This window comes from Strix aluco, chromosome 5 (assembly GCF_031877795.1).
Source record: "Strix aluco isolate bStrAlu1 chromosome 5, bStrAlu1.hap1, whole genome shotgun sequence".
Taxonomy (NCBI): Eukaryota; Metazoa; Chordata; class Aves; order Strigiformes; family Strigidae; genus Strix; species Strix aluco.
This window is the reverse complement of record NC_133935.1, coordinates 16,976,858-17,004,719: the sequence shown is the minus strand read 5'-3', so window position 1 is coordinate 17,004,719 and position 27,862 is coordinate 16,976,858. Positions and strand designations below refer to the sequence as shown.

At 43.6% G+C, this 27,862-nt stretch overlaps 2 protein-coding genes across 2 annotated transcripts in view; both read left to right on the top strand.

Moving 5' to 3' along the window:
• Positions 1-515: 515 nt before the first annotated feature.
• CCDC77 (coiled-coil domain containing 77) lies at positions 516-14,256 on the top strand. The gene is made up of 11 exons (XM_074826169.1): positions 516-860; positions 2,250-2,466; positions 3,744-3,886; positions 5,916-6,012; positions 7,349-7,415; positions 8,175-8,269; positions 9,564-9,712; positions 10,075-10,315; positions 11,188-11,313; positions 11,399-11,551; positions 13,288-14,256. Exons 1-11 carry the CDS (start codon positions 829-831, stop codon positions 13,432-13,434), a joined length of 1,467 nt encoding a protein of 488 aa, XP_074682270.1. The 5' UTR covers positions 516-828; the 3' UTR covers positions 13,435-14,256.
• An 8,432-nt stretch (positions 14,257-22,688) lies between these two features.
• The window catches only part of B4GALNT3 (beta-1,4-N-acetyl-galactosaminyltransferase 3), a 70,064-nt gene continuing 64,890 nt past the window's right edge, over positions 22,689-27,862 (top strand). Inside the window, exon 1 of the mRNA XM_074826168.1 lies at positions 22,689-22,853. Within this exon, the coding sequence (XP_074682269.1) occupies positions 22,709-22,853 (145 nt within the window). The 5' untranslated portion in view covers positions 22,689-22,708. The remainder of the gene's footprint in view (positions 22,854-27,862) is intronic.

The following is a 27,862-nucleotide window of genomic DNA, read 5'->3' as shown; positions in this document are numbered from 1 at the left end:
AAAAAGCTAAAAATCCCAAATCGCCTGTGAGGGGGCGTTTTTTAATTTCACCACTTCTGCAGATGCCCTTTTTGAAACAGAGTTTTACGCTTTTCCCCGTTACCCCCTCCATTTTGGGGGCTGTTGACCTCTGAAACACTTGGCTACGCTGAGGCTTGTGTACCCCACGTTAGGCTTTATTCATATTGGTCATCTGGAAGTATTTACCGCTTCCCTGAGAAGAGACTTCAGCCCCTCATACAATAAATTTAACTGCTTTTTGAGAACGGTGCTTCTTCCCCAAATACGCCCCCCCCCGCGCTGGTGGGTAGGCCGAGGGGGCAGCGCTGCCACCGCCGCCCCGCCCCCGCCGGCCGCGCACGCGCAGTGCCCCCCCCCCCCGCCGGCGCCCCGCGGACTCCAACTCCCAGGCGCGCGGGCGCGGGAGCGCTGCCGCCCGTGTCGCGAGCGCTGATTGGCGGAGGCGGTGGGGCCGCATGGAAGGCCGCCTGTGAGTGGAGGGGCGGCGGCGGCAGCTGGTCTCGCTGTTTAAGTGGCGGAGGGGCGGCGGTGGCGGTTATTTTGCCGTTGGGGGCCTCTCGCGGTGCCCGTAAGCGGATGTACCGGCCTCCTCCCGCGCCGCCTCGGGAGCTTGTCCCCGGGTTGTTTGGCAGAGCCCCCTGGGGGCTTTTCCGCGCGGCTACGGCCGTCCTCAGTGGGGCCTGCAGCGTGCCCTAGCTCCTAGTTCTGCCACACGCACCCCGCCCCCCCCCCCCTCCGGCAGCCTCCCGCGGTACCTGGGGCCGAAGCTTCTGCCCGCGGTGAGCCCGGCCGCTCCGCAGGGGCGCCATGAGCGCGACGGACTCCCCTCGCTCCAGAAGGTAGTGTGGGGGCTGCCTCCATGGCACCCCGCGCCCAAACCGCTCTGCGGCTCTGGCCCCGGAGCTCTCCTCTCTCTGTCCCGTAGCCAGGCTTAACGTTTTGTCCGCTCTGTGCCTGCTGTGATTCCTTATCTTTACGCCTTTCCATTTCTACTCTTCTTTAGTTCGGTAATAAATTATTTACCATGTGCCTATGTTATGTATTTTCTTCTGTCGCTGTTACTTATTTTTCCAAGTGTGGTGTTTAAAGCATTTCTGAGCACAGCTGGTGGGAAAGTTCCTACGTGAAATAATCATATTATTGCATATTTAATACTTTTCTCCAGTGCCAGGAATTAGGGAGCTTGGCATGTTTTCATGGCTGTAACACAGGGGTTCTGAGCTAAGCAGCTTTGGTGAGCTTGCTCCATAAAGGTCACTGCCTCAGTGTCACCTGCCACATCACTTTATGATCAAAGTTCTGACACTAGCTCCGGAATCAGATTCTGGGCTGGTTTTTTTGTTAAGCAGATCTTTAATAAAGATGCTTCTTATCTTTAATTGTGTCATTCATGGTATCATTAAACAAAAGTGTCGGATCAGCATCAATAATTAAAAGTTTGCAAGAGAATTTTGAATTCTGTGTGTGGCTCTATTTGCAAATTTCACGCTTGTTTAAGCAGATTAAATGCCTGAATGCAGTAAGCATTGCTTAAAAGAAATCAGATATGTAATTATACATACATCTTGTAATATTGACGTGATTTCCATATAGTACCTCAACATAAGATTCAAGAACTTGGAAGCTTCTATTTCACTATCAAGGGTGGACAAGCTATGTGGGTAAGACATTAAGTACACCAGAAAGGAAAGTATGTAGATTCTTAGACCTACACTTTAAATTATGGTGACTTGTGCATCAGCTAACTTGAATTATTGTCTTTAATCAACAGTCTTTCTTTAGATAGCGTTTTTCTCTCTGGATATCAGATGGTGATTGTCACAGATTATGTCTTCCTGTTTATTTTACAGTTGCTGATGCTTCTAATTGCACAACAATGGACTTTTTGTCTTCTTTGTTGTTGTTCTTTTCTTTCCTCCTCTTCCTTTCAGGTTCACCCTTCCAAAATAACCTATGAGACTTTCTTTCCATAACATTTTTCTTTCTCCCTTTTCCCTCAGTTGGCCCCATCTCCACCATACAGTAAAGCCTGCAAGCTGTTCTGTATCAAAGCTTCTGGTTCTCGTAAATGTTGTGATCTCCTGTTAATACCTGGAGCACAGACAAGATAATCTGTTTTTGGAATGGAACCTGTGTTAAAATTGAAAATTTATTTTTAACTATTTTAGAAAGTTTTTTAAATTTTATTGCCTGAAGCTTATATGTCATTAGAAACTGTTTCTGTCCAGGCTGGCAACCCCCCATGTCTCATCCAGATATGCTAGTTCTCAGTCTCCAAGTCAGGAGGACTTTACTCCTCTCCCTTCAATCAATGAGCGCTTGGCCTTTCTCCGTCCCTCCCGGGAGCTGCTGGAATACTACCGCAAGAAGATTGCTGACTTTGATGAGGAACATGAGGATTTGGTAAAAAGGCTGGAGAGATACAAAGAAACATATGATGAGCAGGTTAGGAAAAGAGTTTTTGAATGATGATGGACTAAGTATCCTTACACAAACTTAATATTTTTTCTTCAGCTGAAAGCACGGATGGTATTAAGATTTACCAATAATGTGGTAGAATTGAGCTAAGAAAAAATAAGTAGGTTTCAGGGTTTGATTGTAAAATCTAGCTGTTTGAGCTGTTTGTCCTCTGTCAAAGCAAACAGAAACATGCCTGTAGGATATTATTCTATTCTTAAGTTACAGTAGCTTGGTTACATCTTCACAGTAGGTTGGTTGTTTCTGTTGTTTTAAAATTAATGCCCAAGTTTAGATGTTCGGTTTCCATGTTGTCCAACTTCTTTCCCTTGTTTGTCATAGTGAAGAATGAGTGTTCTTTTGTCCAAATTTAATGGGCTTTGAGATACGGATATAATTTGTATTTAGTGCAGTGGAATTCATAAGCTTGGCTGTAGGCTGTTAAGCAGTATACTACTCAGCAAAAAAATGCAAATTTAAAAGAGACTCCAAAATGTAAAAACCTTTGCCTTTTGAGAGTAAGAAAGCTTACAGAGTATCTGTATGATATTTAGTTCTCTTGATATGCCTTACAGCATACATCTGTCTAGCAGTCATCTTTTAATTGTGAATGAATGACCCTTTGGGAATAGAATGATCACTTCTGAAGTGATTGAGGTCCCTTTTCAAGGGACTCGTCATGCTTGAAGCAGACCAAAAGTCCTTGGGAAATATGCGGTGTACAAGTTACTTTCATTCAACATATGGTAAAAAGAGCGGCAGGTTCCAAAATAGTGCCTTCTCTCCTATGGGAATGGTTTTCTAAAAGGTTTGTTAGTTTTCCACACCAGGTAGAAAATCATTAATGAAACTTAGTAACTAGCCAGATTTCTCACTACTAAACCATATGGATATTTTAATGTTTATTCTTCAGTAATTTATTTTAAGAGTAACTGCTATTACAGGGGCTTTGCTAGGTTTTTGTTGATGTCAGACTCCCCATACCTGTGCCATTCTGTCAGTGCAGAAGTGCAACCCCTGGGAACTGGAGACCCTAGCTTAGGCCTTATTTGACTGTTGTATAGTGACAATGATTCTCAGGGTTCTGAACTCCCTGTTGAAATATTTTTTAATAATTTTTCCAATACTGCCCTCATCTGGTCAAATTTTCTAAGAGAAAAAAATAATTCATTTGACCTGGCAGTCGTTCTAGACAAGCAGTCTGAAGTTTGTAAGTGTTTCCCAATGCTCTGTATCATTTCAAGTACCTTATTCTCTCTACCTAGCACAAATTGCAATGGGAGATTCATCAGCGAGAAGAGGAGATTGTGGAGTTGCAAAAGGCTTTGAGTGATATGCAAGTCTACCTCTTCCAGGAGAGAGAACATGTCCTTCGTCTTTACTCAGAGAATGACCGGCTGAAAATCAGGTGTGCTGTCTTAAATGGTGGGCTGGGTCACTGGCAGTAGCAATTTTATGCATTATGTTCTAGTTCTTACCCAGATCTGGAGTCTTAAGAGAAGCAATTATGCCACGCTTTCCAGAGAGGGCTCCTATGAAATAGTACCAATCTTGGAGGTGGAATGCAATCTGTTGGGCTGCTAAATATGTTTCCACTTATTATGCCTCTTATTCTGTTAGTAGAAGGAAGAGCAGAAGTTGATTGTAGATTCAGATTTGAATGGTGAGTTGCCAGTTTGAATGCAGAGGTTCTGATTTAAGCAGACTGTGGTGAGTTGACCTTGGCTGGATGCCAGGTGCCCACCAAGCTGCTCTATCACTCTCCTCCTCAGCTGGACAGGGGAGAAAAAATGCAACGAAAGACTTGTGGATCGAGATAAGGTCAGGGAGGTCACTCACCAATTACCATCATGGACAAAACAGACTCATCTTGGGAAATTAATTTATTACCAATCAAATCAGAGTAGGATAATGAGAAGTAAAAAAAAATCTTAAAACAACTTCCCCCCACCCCTCCCTTCTTCCCGGACTCAACTTCACTCCCAAATTTTCTACCTCCTACCTTTGAGCGGCACAGGGGGACAGGGAGTGGGTGTTGCGGTCAGTTCATCACATGTTGTCTCTGCTGCTTCTTCCTCCTTGCTCTCTTCCCCTGCTCCAGCATGGGGTCCCTCACATGGGAGACAGTCCTCCACTAATGTCTCCAACATGAGTCCTTCCCATGGGCTGCAGTTCTTGACAAACTGCTCCAGTGTGAGTCCTTTCCATGTGTCCTTATCACAGGCTGTGGTCCTTCAGGAACAGACTGCTCCAGTATGGATCCTCCGTGGGGTCACAGCTTCCTTTGGGCATTCACCTCCTCTGGTGTGGGGTCCCTCCGCGGACCGCAGGTGGAGATCTGCTCCACCATTAACCTCCCTGGGCTGCAGGGGCACAGCTTGCCTCACCATGGGCTGCCCCACGGGCTGCAGGGGAATCTCTGCTCTGCCACCTGGAGCACCTCCTCCCCCTCCCTTCCTCCCTGACCTTGGTGTCTGCAGAGTTGTATCTTGCATATTCTCACTCCCCTCTGGCTGCTGCTGTGCAGTTTTTTCCCCTTCTTAAATATTTATCACAGAGGTGCTACCACCGTCGCTGATGGGCTCAACCTTGGCCAGCGGTGGGTTCACCTTGGAGCCGGCTGGCATTCGTTCTGTTGGACACAGGGGAACCTTCTGGCATCTTATCACAGAAGCCACCCCTGTAGCTCCCCACTGCCACAACCTTGCCACACAAACCCAATACACAGACCTTGTACCTGCCTGGCAAAACTTCCTCCCTCAGCCCTAAAAACGTTTAAGCTCAAATACAGACCAAAGCAAAGTTTCCCCTCACTCTATGACATCATGTTGACAGCCACTCCTTTTTAATGACATTTAGTTGGTGAACTGGAATATAACCTGCTGTATCAGACTAGCTGCCAGTGGCGAAGGAGTTCCCTGCCTTCTTCAGAACATTTGTGGGTGATAATATCATGTTTTCTATTAAAGTTTTAAGAACTTAAGTCAAAACATGGGTTGGTGTACTTTGCCACTTCTCAAGAGTGATGAAACACAGCCCTTGATGTAGTTTGCTTTAAAAAGAGTGGACAGTTACAATCTATTGAATGAAGTATCTGAAAGGATTTTGTATACACCAGATTTTATAAAGGATTTTATAACCACAGTTCATAACTCAGGAATGCAAATTCTTTACCATTATGTGCTATGGCTGTATCAGCCTATGTAGTAAAGTCATACTTGAAAAGAGGATTGCTCTCCAATGCCAGCAGAATCAGTGGTGTTATTATATCGGCAACATCAGCAATGTCTTTGGGCGTGTGTTTTTAAAGCAGTATTCTCAAGAACTGCAGCTGTTGGGAAAAGTTGCATTAATGAGTGAACTAGAAGGATAGTGTGTCACAATGTCTTGATGTACTTAAAAATAGCAACATGCTGACCACTTTCTTTGAATTCCAGGGAATTGGAGGATAGAAAAAAAATTCAACATCTCCTGGCTTTAGTGAGAACAGACAAAGGAGAAGTTACATATTTTCACAAGGAGCCTCCACATAAGGCAAGTTCCATTTTTCTGTAGAAATCTGCTTTTGATTGTAACATGAAGATCTGTACCCCAGAGGCTGACCACAGACCAGATTTGTCCTGTAAGTCAAAAGTTGCTAAATGAGCCCAAAGCAGGAGGGATCTGTAGCTCTGTAGCAACATCAGGTTTTAGTACAGCTGCTGACAGATGAATAGGAACAAGCACACTGGAAGTAGGTCCTCTTAGCATTAGTCCCCTTCTGTCTTCAAAACATACCTCCTGATCAGCCTCCTAAATGCCAGATAGGAGTCTGAAACCATTTGGCAAACAGTCATTGAGAAGTTGGAGAGAACACCACAAAGAGAAAGAAAAAAAAGGAAGTGCAGAAAATGACCAGGTGTGGTGTTTGAAGATCAGCTGTCTCAGAGTGCCTATCTCTTAGTGCCTCAATAAACAATAAAGCAGTGTTGAGGTTAATGCAGCAGTTTGCTGGGCAGGAGACTGCAGAAGAGCCATCCCCTCTAGGTAATATTGTATTGCATGTTTCAGAAATAATGTCAAATGGATTAAATGACAGTGCATATGAAGTGCAGCATAGTTGAACCTACTTAAGAAAGTCACGAATTGGGAATGCTTTGAACATACAGAGACTGATGGAATGTAGGATTTATCTTGGAATAAGGTGCAGAAAAAGGCTGAAATATGCTGCATCATTTGTGGTTGCTCTGCACTGCTCAAGCAGCTCAAAAATTTCGCAGAAGCTTTGAAATTCCCTGATATAGAGTAGCTCTAAAATTAGGCCTATTATATAGCATTGACCTGAACACAAGCATTGGGGTTATAATGTGCTCCCTCATGGCCTCCTGTTTTTAAGTTGGTTTCAGTTCAACAGTTGAGTTGTTTAAATAGTTTTATTGGTTAGCTTTTTATCCCAGGCTTGTTCAGTAGCTTGAGTGAATATGCTGATAAATCAAGCTTCACGTTTCTCCCTTGCTAAGGCAAGGAGGAGTATGAAAGAAGGAAATAACATAATCTTCATCTTCACCTTCCTCTTCTCCTCTCTGTCCCCAAAATGCTCCTTTTTCCTGCTGAGGGTGCTGATTTTCATCCTAATGAAGCCAGCAAAGGCAGGATTACTTTCCAGTTTCGGTGAAAAAAAATAGAGGCAGAAATGGCAAAACTCAGCCATGATAAAGGAAACTTTTCAACATGGACATCACACTTGTGAATGTCTTCCTTATCTTATGGTAGACGTAAGGTAATGCTGTTCTTTTGGATATCTCATTTTACTCTTTAAGATTTGTTCTTGACCACTGCAACTTTGGAGAAGTCAGATGTTCAGCACAGATATCTAATCTTCTTTCTGTAGGTTACTGTTCTGCAAAGGCCAGCTAAATCCAGAGTGTCACATGAACAAAACGATACTTCTAGAACAGGTACCATACCAAGCTGATTAACAGCAACTCAGCTATTGACACTTGTTTCTCTATGTATTCGTGTCCAGTATACCAAAATAATTCCTGACTGTGAATACTTTGGTATACCTCCACTAAGTTCCCTGAATGTATCCATGTGTACATACATACACATGCATTACTCTTGGCTTCTGTTCACAATCTTTTAAAATAACCTGAGCTGGCTTTCGTGTCTGTGATCTGCTTAGCTAGGGAAGAGGCTGGTATGACTGTGGAATGGCTGTTCTGGAACTGTGCAGGTATCAGCTGGACAGGCACCCTTAGCCACAGCCTTTCCAAGGTGGGGGTTCTGCCTGCCTTTAGTGTAGACAGGAGGGTGGTTCTGTATGCCTGCTTACTGATTTTCTCTTTTGAAATAACTGCCTCTTCCAAATTGACTGAAATTAGCAAACAAGCTCAAAACTCATTCAAGCCTTGATGCTTGTGCAGCTGTGTCATCTGTCTATTCATCATTTCTTTAAGAAAATTTGTTAAGTTTGCTTTCTATATATGCCAAGAGGATTAGTAGGTTGCTAAATATTGTGGTGTGATAGTGTGGGATAAAGGTATGCGAACACTGTAAGTTCTGAAACTCTTTTCTTACAGCTAGCCCTCCTAGAAGTCCTTGTGACTGTAGCAGTGGCTTGCAGGCCTGCCAGAACATGCAATATTTCATGCTTGGAAAGGTACTGCAGGTAGATTGGAAAACCCTTTTCTACTTCTGTTAAATTTCTGCAATAGGCACCAAGAGGAGCACTTCAAAACCAGCAGCAAAAGGAAATAAACCAGAAAGTCCTGAGAGATATCAGAGAGATAATCAAACACTTCTACTTCAGGTAACAACATTTGCTAACTGATGGCCGTAATTCCTGGCTGTCCAGGAAATTATGATAGACAAATATGCTGCCTGCTTAGATAAGATGTAGACATACCAATTTTATTCGTTCCCACATCTTACTATGGATTCCTACTTTTTGTCTGTTTACATAGCTGTTTCTTTGCGATGAATGTAGGCTTAGATTTAAGAACTTGGGTCTGATTCTAGAAGCTTGACATAAGCAGATGTTCAGGAATGTCAACTGGAATGTGTTGCCCTTAAATATAGAATGTGTAATTGATATTATCTCCCATAATTTGGTTGTGGCTATGAATTTATATTATACCCACAGAAGATCTGCAGGGTTGGGTATTTTGTGTAAGTCTGAGAAAAGCAATGTGTCTGAGATGGAATTAGGCAGCTCTGATAAGATGCACTAGTGCAACGAAATGTTCCCTTTGCTAGACTTCAGTGAAAAATAGGGTGTAGATAGCATGACAGAATGAAAGACAAAATGTACAGCATCATGAATTGAGGAAGATCCCAGAAGCTGTATGTAAAACGTGAGGAAGGATGAGTCAGGAGAAGCAAATTAAAGAGCAAACTTGTACAGCAGATAGATGATTTTCTTTTTTTTTAATTATTATTATTATTATGTGTTCAAGGGCAGTGGTGACTAACCTAGTGGCCAGTTAACTGTCCAACAACATTTATTCTGGAGCAAAAGCATCATACAAAATTGTCATAAAAATAAGCGATCTAAATATGCACCAAGTTTTTTCAGATAGGCCAGATGTACATTTTTCAATTATTTGTTCCGTTTGTCTCCCCGACTATGTGCCCTAGATCAAGATTCTTTGCGTCCCACTCCTTCACTCATTATCTTGTTTACATTTAGTAATTCATTCTGGTTGAGTAATTTCTTTTGTTCAAGATATGTGTACTTGCTGCCTTCCTAGAGTTTAGGTATTTTTATATCACCATTTCATTGGAAGATGGTAGCATAGGGACAGATATGTCTCTGCATATTTCACAGGATTTGTTACATCCTGTGTGCAATTTAAATCTTTCCAATATCTTCAATCTATTGTTGCTGCTTATAATATGCCTGTCTTGATGATAGCATGATTTTTTTCTTAAAATGTTTTAGTTGTTTGAAATACTTAGCATTAAAATTAAAATTTCGGAAATTAGAAATCTCAAGGGTATTATTGGGTAGAGTCTTTGATCTGCATCTTGGAATTTGAGAGACTTTCAATAACACGATCAGAGCTGCTATGAGGTCTTATTCAGTCATGTCTTTGCTTATTCAGGTGGAGGCCCTGCAAGCTCAGATAGAAGAACAGACACGATTATCCAAGGAACAGGTTGAGGCACTACTAGAGGACAGGCGGATTCACATGGAGGAAGCCCAGGTCCAGCATCAGAGGGACAAGGACAAGATCAAAACTGTAACAGATAAGTGAGTGTGAGAGAATGACCACGATGTAGTCATGAGATGAGAAGAGAGGGGAACAATAGAAATATTTTGGCTTTCAGTATGTTGCTTCCTGCAGCAGGCAGAAAAGCAAATTATGCAGCCATCTGGTAGTGTGTGTGGAAGAAGATAAAAGGAGTAACCTGCATATTAAAAATCCTATTTCACATTGAAGGAATATCAATTCTTTCATTAGATGAGAAGAGCTAAACTTGTTAGGAAAGCACCTATCTTTTACTTCCATGCTTCTTCCAACTTGCAATAATAATATATAATAAATGTTGGAACTAGGAATAAATGTAGGAACTAGGCAAGTAGTTAACTCCACTGGGTTCTCTTTTTTACAGACTCCATAAGACCCAAAATCTCTTATATGAGAGTACTCGTGACTTTCTGCAGCTCAAGTTTGATGCCCGAGCCAATGAGAAAGCATGGATGGCAGAGAAGGACAGTCTGATGAGGAAACTTGACAAAGATGTGGATCAGCTTATTATCAGCAGGGAGCCAGGAAGAGAGAAGCAGAGGGATACCAAGAAGATGCTTCAAGCAGATGATGGAGCTTGGAAGCCCCACAGCAGAGAAATAAAGGTAATTTTTTTGTCCTAGGTAGAGGCTCTTTAACAGTGTTTGACTGGAAAATTGCAAGCATCTGGGTTTTGTCACGCTAGGCAGTAGCTAGCAGCTGTTTCAAAGCTGTACTGGCTTGCCATAAGTTACATTTTTGTTGGTACTAATGTAAAAAAAACCTCTCCTGCCTCAAAATCAGCATTGCTTAAAAGTCCAGAGAAAATGTATAGTTGGGATTTATGGTAGCACTTCACTGTCAGTTTCTTTTATGTCCAGAACAAATCCCTACTTCTGCAAGCCACGTGATATGTGGGCCAACAGCTCTTAACCTGCTTGTTGCACACGCCTTTCTTTTAGTGTAAATGTTCTCAGCTAATGGCCTTAGAACGTAGTGTCGATATCTTCCTTGCTGCGGGTGGGGTAGTATAAGCCCTCTCAGTTCATGTCCCCCAGCTCTTCTACAGTAGTCGGGATTTTTTTTTTCCCCTTTCTAGTATACCTCCAGTGAGAAGTTGGGAGATCTGAAGTGGGTAAACAGGCAATAGGGAATTGTTTTCATCTAGCACTGAATGCAGATGCTGCTGAAATGCAGTACTGGGCAAGCAGCTGTGAAAAGGGGAATTACAGCATTAGTTGAATATTCCTTTTAAAGGGAAGAGGAGAGAGTTCTTTAACTGATGATGTAGTCATGCAGAACTGAAAACCTAATTAAAAGGTTTTGGTAATGGAAGTGGTGTTAGAATATTGTTCTTACCTAGTTATTTCATTAGCTGTAGGTCCAGGTGTTTTATTTGCCTGTCATATTGTCCATCTATCACACTTGCTTTTCCAGAGCAGAGGACATGTGAGCACTGGCTTTTGAGTTGATTCTTTCTGTTCCTCCTATGTCCTAGTTACTGCAAGAACAGCTACAGCAGGAACAGCGCCTGTCAAACATGTATAGAGAGCAGTGTGTCACCCTGGAAGGTGAGCTGGCTAGGATTTGTGAGGAGAGAGATGTTGGCAGAGAACTCTTTAAGGTAATTATTCTGTAATCATCTGCTAGCTATGTGATGATCTTGCAGCCTTTATTTTACATACCCTATTGAGTTTTTATCTCCACAGGAACGCTCAGAAAAGATGGGGAAGCGCCTGAAGCTGATGACTCAGCGATATGAGGCTTTGGAAAAACGTCGTAATATGGAAGTGGAAGGCTTCAAGAATGACATTAAACAGCTTCGGCAGAAGCTGAAGGATGTAGAGAAGCAGCTTTTTAAGGTAACAGCTAAGCATTTCTGAGTCAGACTTACTATGGGTTTGCCCTACAGAGGTGTATTCTCAGTATTTAAATGCAGTATTTCCCTAGAGTTAAGGAAATAATTTCTTTCTTAAGTGCTCCTTTAGATATTAGTATTTGACAAAACTTGCCCTTTTACATATTTTATGAAGCAAAAAAGTTTTGTCTTTGTTAATCAGTCAGGCATCAAGCTTGTCAGAAACTGTCCTGATTATACATTAGCTGTGTATTTTTGTTGCAACTCTGAAAGCTCTTATCTGATACCTGTAGCTCACTCAGCTGTCTCAAAGTTGCAAGGCAGTGAAGTAGTTTGTTTCAGAAGTAAATCCTGCAAAGAAAATGACTGGTTTTCTTTCTGGGGGCCATAGTGTTTGGTTTTGTTCCAGTAAGAGGTAGATCATTGACTTAAGTATTGTGAATATTATATTTATTCCTTTGTTAATATCTCATTTGTAACTACAAAAATCACTGCAGAAACAATGGCTGGAAGTTGAAGCTGCGTACTCTGTAGAAGCTTCCAGATATGTAGATGAACATTGGAAGAGCTTAGAAGGGAAGCCACAGCCTTGATGTTGCTTGGAGTTTAGGTTGAGATATTTATCTAAGATATGCTTGAGAGGATGATCTAGGCATAGCTTTTGTCCAACTGACGCTTCTTCAGGAGTCTGGCAGTGCCACCAATTCACTTGTTTTCTATACTTTTGGTGCACAGTTCAGTTTACTTAGACTAACGCATGTGTCTTCACTAAAGGCTTCGATTTTTTTTTAAATTATTTTTTGTTGGGCTGTGGGTTTTTAAACTTTAAGGACTAAACAGCATATGTGAATAGGGAAGAAATTGCCTGCGGTACCTTCACTACAGACCTGTGTATTTTGTAACTGTGGGTGTGCACACTTTTAACCACAAGAGGGCAGAGGAACAAAATACTTGGTAGAAGTCTTCAGCGTGATCTTTAAATCCTTCTCATCACTTGAGGACAAGATGACTACAGATGACTAAATTTTCTGATTTGCATATTAAAATCTTTGACCAAGAACTACATGATGACAATGAGACACCCTAAAGAGTGGAGAGAAAAGAGGCTTTTGAGAGCAGCTTCCAAGGCTGTGCTGCCAGGGCGACAGGAAATGGCAGCCCTGGCTAGCTTGCCTTCTGGAATTCTGAGTATCCAGCAGCCTTTGTTCAGCTCAGTATGGGCCATATGGCATGGCCTGAGACTGGGCGTTGTACTTGAACTGCTCTTGAATCCTGTGCAGTTCAGAAGGCAGCAGGTTGGCCACAGTAGTTAAAACACATCTAATTCTAGTAGCAAAAGATGACAAAATGTCATATCAGGTGAGGTACTTAGAACTAGATAAAAGTTAGTTGATAAATATTTAAACTTGCCTCTTTTTGTGGGTCTCTAAATAATACAGGAATTAGAAAGGACTCAACAGGTTATGGGTAAAGTTGATTATATTCTATCCAGATTGCTTCCTTGCCGGTAATATAACACCAAAATGTATTCAAGCTTTGTTCTTTATTTTTGGTTCTGGAGCACCTTTCTATTGGTGATATGCATTAGCCTAGTGATATTAGCTTAAGCATCCCCTAAAGGAGATAAAGGAGACCTACAGCAGGTCTCCTTTAGAGCTCTCTCTCTCATATCCTCATCTTAATACTCTCTAAATTGTATCTCAAACAGCTTTGTTGATCTGTATTTCTTCTGCTTTTTAGGTGACTCAGAATATTGGACCAGACCAGGATCTTGCAATTCTACATGAGATCCGCCAAGGAAACAGACTAACCCGTAAAATTCAAGGAGAACTAAAAAACTTAAAAGCAAAAATCTATGGCTTAGAGAATGAATTACGGGTCTGCTAAAGCTGAGGTATTAGCTGGCATCCTAGTTTTAGGAATGGGACATTGCTAGGATGGAATAGTCATATGTGAGAGCAGCTCCTGCCTGTCTGTTTCCTGGCATCCAGTGACAGAAGGCTTGAGGAAATCTGCAGTTAATGTCGTGACACTGTACACGAGCCATTCCTAACGTGCCAGATGATATTACTGTTTCAACTGAGAGATGGCACCTCGTAAGACTGACATAGAAAGTACATGATGACTGATATATCAGGAATATGCTTATGACTTCATCTTACCTTCATATCTGTGGTAGGGGTCAGTGTATACTGGCCTTCACCTTTATTTGAAGCAAATTATAACCACATATATGGTTATAATGAAGTTAATAATCACAGAAGGATCTAGTTGAAGATCTGATTTGCTTGACTGACCTTTTCCAATGTGAGAAGCAGCTTTTAAAATGGTTTAAATGATGACTGGTTTGGTGCTTAGTCACTTCAGGATGTAACTGGAAATTTTCTTTGAAAAAGACCATGTATAGAAAGTATGTACTAAAGCGTATTACATCTGACTCTCCCCTTGACAGTATAACTATTTTAAAATGGCTTCCCTTTGCTTGGTTCTAACCTAATTGGGACAAACCTGGCTGATTTAATATGGTGGAAAAAGAAAACCTCTTACAGAACTCATCTACAAGAACCAGCAACATCTACACTTGTTTTGAATGTTTGGGGGGGAAGAAATTACTACACTAGTGAGTGTCATCTTCTCATCCCCTTCCTCCCAATTTATGTTAACACACAGAGGAATCCCATAATAAAAGGCATCTAATATCTTCCTTAACCACTATATTATTTATCTTTGTAGCTTTAAACAGTATCATGGTTAGGTACGAACAAATCATGGTCAACTTCTGCTACAGCCGTTGTTGCTACTGAACCATAACTGAATTGGGGTGCCTAGTTCCTACATGATAAATATAACTCTAGCTATATGATGATTATCTTCATACCAAACATCAGGGCATTGCAACTCTAGAAAACAGATGAAATCATGAAAAGGGTTACAACATGGCTTCAGCTCAGTTTATAGCTGCAGGTTACTGTTGCATCAGCAAATCTTGTCCACCTTGTAGACTGAGAGCAGATCTCTGTTGGAAAAGGGATTTCAGTGCCTCTGTCTCCTACTGTACCTTTCCTACCTTGTTAAATGTGACAGAAGTGGAATAATATCTTTCCAAAATATAAGCCTATAGGCTACCAGCATTTCCTTTCCCATTGTAAAGAACTGTGTCTGAAAGCAGGCAGTTTCTTTTGGATGTGGTAGCAGCCATGGAGATCCTCATTCAGTGTTTGGGAGAGGTAGATATGTAAAAGATGTTTTTGTGCTGTGAAGATTTGGAGAAAGAGTTGTTTTTATAGCACCAGCTAAAGCAATGCGGGAGGGGAAATTCCCTTAGGAAGTCAAGGCCCATTTCAATTGTATATCCTTTTTTGTGACTGGCTTGCTGTCCCTTATGGTCCTGTACTGTGGCTGTTATTTTGTTTGTGTTGTTGAGGTCAAATTCATCACAAACAGTCTTTAGTGTGGGTGGCTGACAGTCTGCACATGGATGCTCAACTAGTACTACAACTTAGAAGAGGCTGTTTTAAAGTGCGTTGCACTGATTAGTTTAGCTGCAAATGTAGAACTGTTCAGAACCTGATTCATGAACAACTTGGTTGCTGATGCTATGTGGAGAGTTGAGGAAGGTAATTAAACAATGCTATCCATCATTTAGTCTCAGTCTTTCTTAGCTGATTAGTACTTTCTCAGGCAAGTCTAGCTAATTAAAGTGAGTTTGTATGTGAAATAACATGCTACTGGTTTGAAGATAAGATATCAGTTATCACAGGTCCTGGAAGGCTGCTTCTGAAAATTGCTACATAATGAAGTATTAGCCACTTATTCAGCAGGGTCCATCTACTTAAATTCAGCTGATGTGAAGCTAGCAAAAAGGTCTCCTGAACCTATAGAAATAAATGAGTTTCTGTTTATTTTCAACTCTTCCAAGCTAAAGAATTGCCTATGAAATTACATTTTCCTCCCTTGAAAGCCATGAAACGTGTCTGGATAAAGACTGTAAGCTTTGACACTGAGGTTTGTAAGACTGGGAGGAAGTATTGGGGGAAGAAGGATGTAAATGTTTAATTTCCTGTCTTCCTTACCAGTATTCCTTATTACTTGAAAGACTGAATAGAATAAAATGACAACATTCCTAATATATCTGTTGATGTGTCAAAATTCAAGTGGAGCTTGAACTTTCTTTTCAATCTGCCACTAGTCTATGAACCCTTCTTATTCAAGGGGTGGAGAAATTACAGTAGTGCTGATCTGTAAATCCATTCTATTTGTCCAAGCACAGGAATTGCAAAGTATTGTACATGCTCTTTATGTGTGATATTGTGATGATGTGAAATGTTGTTTTCTGTTGCCAAAAAAAATGTGGACCTTCAACCCAAGAACTGCTTTAGAAAGCCAAGTGCTTTCTACCACTGACAACTACTCTTTAAGATGTCGAGTAAAGAATTATTGGCATTTCCAAAAGGGTTTCCTGGGAAAGGTTCCAAGACCTATATTAGTCAATTTTCTTCCACAGTTTTTGGGCAGAAAACAAAAATTGGCATTTACTCCAAAGATTAGCTTTTTTGGCTAATTGAAGTTAGTAATGTGTGACTTGTATCATTCAATACAATGAAATGCCAGGTTACGTATGTAGGAGAATTTGAATGATCTCCAAAATGGCTGATTCTAGGAATATGGAGACTATCCTACAGAGGATTAAAGGTTAGAACTGGACTAATGTTCTTATTGTGAGCCAAGATACTAAAATGTGTTTTGCATAAATAGGAGAAAAATGAGCAGTAGGGGAAAACTTTATAGTTGTGTAGCCTTATTTAGGTATGGAAGGAGTGTGTACATTTCAGAAAGGATGTTGAAATACTGGGTAAGGCACAGAACCACAGATGATTCAGCAGAAGGGAAAAGGTTGTGCAAGAGCTCATATTGTACTACATTAAGAAGACTGATTAATATATGTGTATCTTGAAGATGAAAAACTACCAAAAGCCTCTCTATCCATCCCAACAGAGAAAGGCTGAGCAAGAACCAGTAGCCTGAACCTGAAGTTAATAAAAAAAAAAGCATACATTTTTAACAGGAAGATTGCTCTTTTCCCCTCATTATAACAAACTGTTTGTGGAGGTAACAAATTCTCCCATCTCTATTTTCACATCAAAAAAATGGTTGCACCTCTGGAGAAGGTAGCTTGTTTTAATAAGTTACTGGGTTTGGCACATTAGAACTTAATGAAATGTAATGATGTGAACTAACAGGAAATCATTTATTGGTTCCTTCTGGCTTTAAACCTATGATTTATTTATATACAATATTCGTAGGAGTTTTTTAGCACTCGTGCAGTTGCCTTAATTATAGGAATGTATGCTGTGTCAGCTCACCCTACACAGCAAGGTTACACAAGGTGTAAAAAAAGAAAAAAAGAAAAAAAAAACCCCTAAATTTTAAAACCCCCTCATGATCTTCCTATACCACAACTTGCAGTAATTCCCAAATTAATTGACACTGTGACTGCACTTAGAAAGGCGGATTAACAGTGGCCACAGTTCTGATAGCTGTCAGAATAAATCTAAATAGTAGTATAGTATATACTTTATGCAGTGGCTGTACTTAAATTGCTTATGTAAGTAGTAGTATCAATTCAGAAACACGCACATTTTACCAGTATGGATGGATTCTGTGGGCAGCCTAATATTCTGGAATTGTAATGTCTCTGTGTGTAGACCAGGAAGTAATTCTTTGGTAATCAGATACTTCTTTGAGACTAGCTGGGAGCAACATCCTTGTGTACTTTGTTCTGGTAGGTCTGTTCACATTCATGAAAAGCGATGTCATTCAGACTTTTACTTACAGCTCACAAACCCATTTAGTTCTGCTACACTAGAATGTATTTGTGCCTGCTCAGTCAAAATCCTAATAAAGATGTTTCGGGTCCCCATTCAAAGTAACATCATAGGCCATTTGTATATAAGGGAAATGTTAAGATTTTTCTTTCTAATTTTCCACAATATTTTGCTTTTATATTCCCAAGTTGCTTTGAATTGTAAGAAATATCCCCTTTACTTCCTAAACAGTTATTTTTAAATTTGCCAAGTCCAGCTGTAGAAGTATACACATTTTTTAGCATGTGGACTGGGATTATGTACCAAAACATACTTGGATACAGTGTAGAAGGCGTAAGAGGTGAAAGCTGCAGTGATTCTTCTTGGCTGATGAATTCGTAGGGTTTAGGCACAAAGAGCAAAGTTTGTTTTGATTCTTATGTTGCATCAAAAGTTTAGGACTTTGTCTGAAACGTGCCATTGGAGGCAACAGGAATTTAACCCACTAGCAGGAAACATTTCTGCTATCACTGAAGTATTTGAGAAGAATGGGTAGACTTCTGATATTTCCCATTTAGCACCAAATGAACTGTTTGGAGAAAGGGTATATATGAATATGAGTTAGAGTAGCTGCCCTTCAAGTAAGCTCCAAAAATATAGCTTTGTAAACAGAGCCCTCAGTGGAGTTAACCATTCACTTATACTGACTAAATTGTATGTTTTAAAAATTATGATGCTGTTGGATTGTGGACAAATGTGTAAATACAGATTATTTGTTTTTATTCAGAAAACCCAGAGAGGCTTTCAATACAGAAGTGTTTCAATGTTCAAGCAAGACAATGATTAACTATGCAGACATGAAGGGCTTCATTGTTGAAATGGGTTCGATTTGAATAAAAAGACCCTGGATTTACCATGGTGAAACATATCCAGGATGTGCTGGATTCTCCTGTATTGATTGAGATCAAATTGCCTTTTTTTTTACTGTAAACATTTATCTCAGTATAGAGTCACTTTTAAACTGTCCAGTAAACCAGGTTTTTTTCCTCTTCAGTGCTACCTTGGGTGGATAGAAGTCTGCTTGGTATCATCACAGGGAGAGCTGGTCAGCTTTGCGTTCTGTACTCTCCCCAATAAAATGCCTGTGGCACATCTTTGGAACTTCTTGAAACATAAGGATGATGAGCACAGTATGGTACTTTTACGATGGGGAGGAGGAAATTTAGGCAAGGCTTGTCAGATTTGAAAATATGAATTTGCAAAATGATCAAACACGTAGATATATCTTTTGTTATGGTAAATGTCTAAAGCCTGAAAAGTCTTTTGAAAGTTCTCAGCTTAAAGTATATAAAAACTTTGTTCTGGAAGTGCAAACATGTGCTCTAGATATTGAGAGTGTTCTGAAGTGTGGAAAGCAATTCAGGCCGATTCATGGGGCAGGACCTACAACAAGGAGGTGCTACTAGAGGAGTACTGGGTGAAGTTCATGTAAAAATGTGTCCTTTGTACAGCTGACTAACTTTATCTGGACAGCTAGGGCTTGAGACCTGTGAAAAGGGAGTTATGCAGTGAAAAGACAGGATCGTGAATGAGGCTTTCCACCCAGACAGGTAAGCTGTAGGAGAGCAATGGTGTGACCATGATGCTGTCAGACTCAGAACTGAGGGAGCATAGCCATGTGAGCAGTGAAAGTGAGAGGAAGTCTCAAACCCCAGCTCGTACAAATGTTGGCAGTGTAACTGTATTGGTAAAAATCACATTGCTGATTGACTGTGTTTGCAAAACCCACTATATCAGCACAACTTTTGCTAATAGTTTGTTAATTATGGGACCATGCTGATTCCCTTACTGTAATGTTAAACTGCAGCGTTGACAGGGATTTTTCTGGGATAGCTCCACCAGTAATGCCTTTTAGAGCCCAGTCCATTCCTGAGGAGCCAAAAAGGGAAATAATGGGGAACTGTGTCTTCAGAGACTGCCTCTTCCTCTTAGAAACACTTCTGCCTTTGAGCCGTTTCGATTATGAATGTTGAGATGAAGTCATTGTTTGTGCTTCAGAGCATGGCTGAGGTCAGGAAGAGGGGTGTGGAGCCACCGTGGTGGTGAAAGCTAGGGACAGTTGGGTATCTTTGGTGTGGAGCTGGTAATTAGTGTTAAAATGAAAATTACACAAGAAGAAAGAAGGGAAGGAGATAATTGAACCTTTGGGGAGCCTACAGAGAAAGGATGTTGGCACAGAGCTAAAAGTAATTTACAGAACAGAGAAACAGTTGTTAGATAACTAGAAGCAGAAGCATAACAAGAAGAGGAAGGGATGCACAGAGACTGAGCCGGAGAGGGGAGCTGGGAGGAACAGGAGATGTGTGTTGTTAAGTGCTGCACTCCTATCAAAGCCTGCTTTTATCATGAGGAAACATAGCCAAAATGGAAAACAAACAAAAGTCCAAACAAAGCAAAAAATACTCCAGTTGGGTTATCTGGCAAAAAGTCAGTTTCTTTGAAGAGGGTGTTCAGGGTAGGTGAGGAGAGGTGTATCCTGAAGTGAGCGGCCATCTGCCCGATGTTCAAGGATGGTCCGTCAGGGCCATCAGCAGTGTGGGCTCCCTGTCCGAGTCATCTAAATGACAGACAGACCCTATTCCTGCGTCACCAGCCTCCAGCTTACTTGCTGCTGCTTCCCCTAATGGTGGTGACCCCAGCGTGTGGGATTATGACGAGCTGTAGTTTCCACTGCTACCGTATTGCACCCAGTGAAGATGAGAGACATGGGGGTCTGGGCACGCATTGTGTGATTTGGGATGCTTGAGAAATTGGGAATACAAGACTGCTGGTAGACTTGGGATAAAAACCTTTATGTGAGGTGTTTTTAAAACATTACTGTAAGTGATAATCTTACTCCTGCAATAAATAAGTGGACCAAATAAGTTACTTTAAATACAGTGTAGGGCTATTCAAATTCCTCATTCCACTATTTATTACATATCCAGATTTTGTTCCTTAATATTGTTCTAGTGTAACTATATTGTAACAGACATCAACATGCCACACTTATTCCTTCAGATTTTTCTCCAGAGAAAAGAGCTTTTCTGTATCTTTATTATAGCATAGCTCTAGCAGGAAAAAGATTTTGTTTCTTTACAAGTCAACAGTACTACTGTTAACCTATAATTTCACTTTCCCCTCCCCTCCCATTTTAGTACCATGTTCACATGGGGAAAATATGCTTACTTATTTCAATATTTTAATATGCACCAAAGTTTTAACAAAGTGCAGTTGTCTTTTTCCAAACTTAAGGTTGTTCATTTAAGAAATGCAGACAACTTCCTCCTAAGAACACACTGTCCAACTCTCATTCTTTAAACAGTAAATAAAGTTTCATTTAGATCTGTATTTATTACAAATTTTCCTACTATTTTCTCTTTTTTTTTTTTTTTTTTGAACAAATATGAAAAACTTGGCTTATTTCTCTCATGCTGGAAAAAACCCAAACCCACACATCACCAAAAAACTTCAACAGTAAGTGCCATACCCTTGTATGCGATTCCTGCCTTGCAATGATTAAACTGGCGCACAGCTTCAAGTTTTCAGCCATGGGGGTACTGGAGGTGGCTGGGTATTGGCAGCCCTTTCTGTTTGCACTGGCAGAAGTAGCACCATGATTCCAGCTCAGGTCGGTGCCACGTGCATCTGCAGCCTCTGGCAAGGTAGGAAGGAGGAACGCAAGTGTTGCACTGCAAAAGCTGCAGCATTGACCTTGTCCCTGGGGAGGCAGAGGAGCCCAGGGGCAGAGCCACTCACAGGCGTCCCCCACCACAGGATTTGTCTCCATCTTAAGAAACATGTCTTTCCACCTCCACAATGAGATATAAAACTCTCTGGATGCACTTTCCCAAACCAGGAAAAATCTCTCCAACACAGGGCTCAAGGGAGATGGCTCTGAAACCTTTGTGAGGCCTTCAGAAAAAGGAAACCTATCATCCGTCTGTCCATCCCAATGTGTGATAGTGTCTCTAGGTGCTGCCTGGACACTGGGAACACAGCGTCCAGCACTTGATGCCAGGGACTAGAGATGTTGCTTCTGTCCCCCACCAGTGCAACACTTGGGATGCCAGCACTCTGCCAGCGTCAGCCTGTCCCTGCTGGGACTCTCACCGCTCTTCCATGGCCCTCCATGCCATTTGGCATATTTTCTAAGGCTAAATAATGGTGAGTGTCCTTTCACGCAGCCTCCCACTTCAGAAGGCTGCTGTGAAAGGAACCTGGGCCCTCAAAAAAAGGTCTATCATTGTTGCAATGCATTTTTAAAATTAAATTCAGCCCTGGGGTTTCTCTTAATGGTTGCACAGTCAGGGGCTGCATCTGCGCAGCAGCAGAGCTGTGAAGGGAAATGGTCAATGCCAATGACCCAACACCCACACCATACATGTCTGGAAAGAGGTTGTTCTGGACTAGCTCCCCAGCTGGGTGCATTACATACATCCCAGACAGCATCTTCCAGTTTCATTTCACCCAGGAGTAATCCAGTTCGCGTCCTCTGAGACCTCCTGGCGATGTGACGCACACCAACAGCACGCGGGGCGCGGCTGGGAGTCACTGCAAAGGTGTGCTTGAGGTGTGAAATGAAGCCCTGAGCACACCCAAGGACGGTCCTGAGCTGCACGTGGGCCTCCAACATCCTCCGTAACATCGCGACTCGTCAGCTGCTTCAGAAAGGAGATTTGGAGACTGTGAGCCCTGCTCCTCCTGACTGAGCAAAGCTCTTTGAAGTAAATACACTTGTTGCAGTAGGTGAAAAGTCACTTTAAAATTGGTTCAGCTGCGTGTAACCGTGCCAGTTTGAATCGCCCGCTCTCGTCCCGCTTCCCTCCGTGCAGAGGAGTTACCATCTCCCGTCCTCTCACCGGAGGGACCCGCCAACGCTCCTACCGGCACGATAAACCGGCTTTGAGGAGGAATTGGAGCCGGGGGAGCGTGCCCACCGCCAGAGCAGCTTTTCCGGTCGCCCCGGCGGGAGCGCTGACCCCGCGGGACCCCCGCGGCCCGGGCGGGGACGGCTCCGCTCCCGGCGCCCGCCGTCCCTGGGGCGGCCACCGGGACAATGAGGGAGAGAGGCAGTGCCGCCGCCGCGCAGCCCCCGGCTCGGCCCCCGCGGGGCGGGGGTAGGTGCGGGGGGCGGTGGCAGAGCCCGGCCGGGAGCTGCCCCCGCGGGGGCGCGGCGCCGCCCCGCACCTGGGCCCGCCCCGCGGAGGCGGGGGGTGCGAGGCCGCGGCGCCGTGCCGTGCCGTGCCGTGCCGGTGCGGCGGCGGGAGCATGCCCCGGGGCAGCGGGGGCCGGGGCCGGGCGCGCTGAACGGCGCCATGAGGGGCCGGCTGCTGGCGCGGCTGCGGCGGCGGCGACGGCTGCTGCGGTTGCTGCTGGCCCTGGGCGCGCTGGCCCTGGGGCTCTGGGCCGCTTACCTGGAGCTGGTGGCGGCGGCCGGCGGCGGGGCTCCCCCGGACCGCAGTGAGTTCCCCCGCGGGGCGCCGGGGAGGGGAAGGCAAGGGGGGGGGCGTCCCGTCCCGTCCCGTCCCGTCCCGTCCCGTCCCGTCCCTTGCAGCCCGGGCTCCCCGGTGCCCGGTGCCGCTTGGGAGCCCGGTGCAGTGCCCCCGTCTGCAGGCCGGCCGGGGAAGAGGGGGTGAGCGCAATCCGCTGGAGCGGGGAGCTGCTTCCTGGGGAGCCGCTTCCTGGGGAGCCGCCGGGGGCAGAGGTGGGTTTTGTCCCCCTGGGGAGGAGCTGGGTGTTGGGGGTTTTCGCTTTTCTGCCTTTGGCCTGTCGGCTCTCACCCTCCTCTGTCAGGGGACCTGTCAAAATGTGACCTTCCTGGAATTGCGGAGCCCGGAGTCACGGCTTTGAGGTGTCTCTTGTTGTCGGTGCTCTGGTGCTAACCTGGAAGGTGGCAAAGATGCTTTGAATATTGCTTTGATGAGCGAAGAAGTGTATGCAAAGGAGGAGAGAATGCATACCCTGGAGATGCACGCTGCTCGCCTACTAACGGGTTCATTTTGTGCAAACTTTTAGGAGTACAGCAGGGCTGATACTAAGTGCAGTTAGCTTCTTTTTTTTCTGAAGCAGAGAAAAACAGTTATTTCTATCAGTGTCATGTGGGGTTTTATGCTTCTCTTCTTTTCTACAGTTACAAGAAAGTTTTGAATGGCCCGAGATTTTGTAAAAGCCAATGGTGTTCTTGCTGCCGTTTTTTAAGTAATATTAGTGCTTGGTGCACATCTAATTTGATAGTAGTTTTTGAAATACATGTGAGCATTTAACTGTTAAAACTTCTCAGTATCTTTGTCCCTTCATTACACATTATGAAACCCCTGATTCTTACTCCCATGAGTCAGGCTTGGTTTCAGCCTTAAAGCTTTAGACTGTGCCTGTGCCAGTTGCTCCACGAATGTCTAGTCCCACAAAGTCCATTACAGGACTTCAGCTTGTCCATTTATTCCCTATTATATGTGATGTTAAGGCTAAAAACACATATTTATTGTTCCAACAGAGTAAGAAATCTGATTTCTTTGGCTAGGATAAATGCTCTAGCTATAATCTGTTTTTTATGCCTGGTGGAATTAGCTGGGACATGAGAAGATGAGTTGTAATGCAAAGTAGACTTGTAGCACATCTTTCATGCAATCTAGCCAAGCCTCTTGCGGTATACCACTTTGCCAATACCCCCCAAAGATCCTTGGAGAAGACTATAAAGGTATTGTATGGTGGAGCAAGGGAGAAAACAAACCACTTGGAGGTATTTAACATCGTGGATTATAAGAAGAGAAGAGCTGAGTTGAGTATTTGAAGCTGTACAGTTGACGGTCCTTTTGCTGCCAGCAATGCAAAGGGAGAGGGAGGGGATGGGAGAAACAGGCAGAGAGCGTGAGAACAGAAGAGATGTGCAGGAGCAAACAACTTTTCTTATGAATTGGGTTCTTCCTCCTTGCTTTTAGATGGTTATTTTTACATCTCTGTTATAAAAGTCATTCTGTTTTAAGACTGAAACTGGAAACAGTGACATGACTACGGTCACTACCAACTAAAACAGAGAGTGAGGAAAACTAATTACATTATATAAAAGTTCAATTATATAAACATCCAGATTCACCCAAATCCGCCAGAGATGTTGCCGCTCGTTGCATGCGGAAGGCATTTAAACAGTGCTGGAAAGGGTGGGAGGGTGAAACCCTCCAGCAGGCAGCTCCTCACGGCTCTGCAGCATCACAGAGGAAGAGCAGCTGTGTCTGGAGAGCTGAGGCGCTGCGGGTGTGCTGGGCACTCAGTGTCGTGTTTTCCTGGCCTCGTGGCCAGGATCCTGGAACCTGCTAACAGGAGGAAGGTTAAGCTGTGACCCTCCCCACCCTTCCTCTTGCCCCAGTACCTCTGAAAGCCTGTTTTGTTTTATGAGAAATCAGAAGTTGGAGTGAAAGACAAATAGTATTTGTTTTCTTTTGGCTGTTAAAACTAAGTCATGTTTTTTTCTCTGGGGACTGGGGCGGCTGCATTTGTGACTCCACGTGGCGACTCTTTCCAGAGATCCCAGGGAGCTGGTGTAGAAGGGAGTGACTCTCAGAGCAATTAATACTTTTCCCCTCTCCTTTCTGCATTGTCTTCTGCCACATGTCCCAGGTGGGAACCCTGTCGTAAGTCACACCTGGGACCAACCAAGAGCTACCACCTCAACTGATCTGATGCAACAGCCTCCCCAGTTATTAATGATAAAATACAAAGGCTGTTTATTGGGTTATTTTTCTGGGCAAAAGGCTAAAAGACTCCCTCCACTGGGGCCAGAAAGCTGAAGAGCTGCTGGGCTTGGACGGAGATTTGCAGGAGATGATTGTTTCCATCTTCCCATATCTGTAACAGTTTCTTCCTGCCTCCCCAAAAGGCACTGCAGAACAGCCTGTGTATGGAAATACAAGTATGTTTTCTCTTTCCAGAGAGGTGAGCCCTCGTCTTGTAAGACTGTAAGGACTCACAGAAAATACTCCCTTTCCTCTCAGCCATGCATGGGATCGAGCACAAGCCACTGTGATGCCCCCACACCACCCCTGCTCCCAGGTCAGCGCCTTAGAGCAAGTCTTCAGGCATGGTGGATCCTCCCCAGCTTTATGATCCTCTCCTCCTCTTCCCCCACCAGATCAGTGTGTGGTGGAGGAAGCAAATGTCAGATGGCCTGGGTGTGGGTGTTTGAGTAAGTGATGGTTAAAAATTGATGCCCTGACTGTCCTTCTTTGATGAATACACAGCTCTGCTATGCAGCAAAGTTAAGCATATAAATAAGTTTGGATGAAAGAGAATAATGGGCCTAGAAGAATATTCTGCAATCATTGGTACCTGTTGGCTTCCATGGTGCTACATCACTGTATGCTGGGAGAGGCTCTGGCCATGAGATTCGCTTTGCTGTAACGTTAAAGTCAAAGGTTGAGGGACCAGCCTCAGGTGCAGAATTTGTGCTTGATATACCCCATGGGTTGGGATTCACATGTGTCTAAATTGATCTGGGCCCTTTTCTAGCTGTCAGGGAGGCTTGGGATGGGCTGGACAGATGATAGTATGGGCTCTCATGAGCAATAGCTTTCTTTTGCAGGTGATGCTGAAATGAACAGTCAGTCTGATAAAAAAAAATCTTTTTTTTTCTTGTGATGCAACTGCATCAGGGTATGCCTACATATTCTTCCCAAGGAGCGTTATTGGTGGGAATGTTGTCTCTCATGGGCAGGAGGGTGTTTCTGTTCCTGTTGTTGTGCAGCTTGCCTTTTTTTTCTTTTTTTTAATTGAGCATATTTGGCTGGTCTGCTGCCCAATAGGTATTTATAGGAATCTTAAATGTGTTTACAGGTGAGTGAAGAGAAACAAGCAGGCTGATGTGATTTGAAGATGGGCACAACTCTCCTCACATGAAATGTGGCCCGTTGTCATCCAGAACAAGTTGTAACAGGCAGGACACTGCCTCCCTGCCAGGAAACCTGAGGAATTGGAGACTGTCTGTTTACTCCTGCTGCTGACAGGCACTAACCTCTGTGGAGTAGGCTCTCCAGTAGACATGTTTTTCTCATCTTTACTAGCTGCTACACAGCACACTTTGCTCCCACATGTGAATGCTGGAGATGGGGAAACTTTATTTCAAGGGTGAATGAGGTGTTGGGCAGGGAGAAAAATAGCAGTAAAGTACAGAGCAGCCAGGGCTGAAGAGCGAGTCCTGTGCCCTGCCTTTACTGCTGTAATGCTGTTGGCTTGGCAGCATGGCTGGAAAGGACAAGGGGAGGGACAGGTCTTCCTCAGGGAAGACCCCTACCCCAAGACACTGCCTCTTCCCAGAGCTGCTGCAATGCTCTGTTTGGATAGAAAGGCTGGTGGGTCGGGGACCTCCTCCTGCTACCTCTGTTTTTCTCTTCTGTGCCCAGCAGTGCCTTGTCTCACCCACCCATGCAGAAAGGTATGACTGAGGAAGCAAGGCTGGCATCAGCAAGCTGTGTGTGCAGGCAAGGAGGATGTGCAATGATCCCCCTTTGCTTTAAAACTGTGTGTCAACATAGTAAAAGCAAATCCCAATCCCTGAAGAAACCTGGAGGTGAGGTCATTCCTAGCTGTTGCTGTGCAGTTTTTCTGCTGTAAAGACCATGGTATCTTGGGAGACTACAAATCACTTGCATGGATTTCCTTTATTGCAGATGTGAGCATCTCACTGAGCCATGTACAAGCAGGGTGTGCAGGATTATGCTGGGAGGTGCAGCTTGTAGGAACAAGAGATCAAGGGGCCCTTCTTTAACCTGCCTTTCCTGGTTGCTTCAACCTACCCCTGTTCCTCCACATTTTATTGTTGCGTGTAAATAACACTGGGCGTGTGTTATCTTCCTATCTTGGATTGTGACGAGTGGTTTCTGTCCCACTTCTAGTGTATCAGACTGCTGCTTTTCTAACTTAGTAGTGTGCAGTCCCACTCTCTGAAGTGGGAAATAGGAAGGGTTCAGAAGAAGCCATGGAGATGTGTGAATAAAAAAGTCCTTATGGCAAGACTTCCACCTCCCCAGTATGTACCTCTTTAGTGTCCCTTTCCTTCCCCAGAAAATTGGTTTCTTACTACCTGCCCCCTAATAGTAAGTGCTCTGATCTTCAGGCATCCAGGCTACTACAAAGCAGTGTGAGTTGCTTAAAAACTGACCCAAGTGTTGGTGTGAATGGGCAGGTGTATGGGTTTGTATGAGAAAAGCACCTGACAGAAAGCTGAAGTTGCTCATTTAATGTAATGCATTGACTTCTTTCTCCAGCCCCCCTGCCCAGGCACCCTCAGAAGCGCCTATGCATATGGGTGAGCACACCTACATACGCAGGTTCATTCACATGCACGCGGGCTGACTTTTGCAATCGCTCACACGTAAGGTTACTTGCCTGTACGTGCACAGTATTGCTGTTTTGCATAGGTAATGGCACCGAAGGTTACTGAGTGTCCATGGGGTGAGATTGGACCATGTGGCTTGTCA

What these genes read in the sequence shown, in the direction of transcription:
- CCDC77 (XM_074826169.1), top strand. Translation starts at nt 829, where the DNA reads ATGAGCGCGACGGACTCCCCTCGCTCCAGAAG. An exon ending in TTGGCAGAGAACTCTTTAAG is followed by an intron (nt 11,314 to 11,398) that starts GTAATTATTCTG and finishes TTATCTCCACAG; the next exon opens with GAACGCTCAGAAAAGATGGG. An exon ending in TAGAGAAGCAGCTTTTTAAG is followed by an intron (nt 11,552 to 13,287) that starts GTAACAGCTAAG and finishes TCTGCTTTTTAG; the next exon opens with GTGACTCAGAATATTGGACC.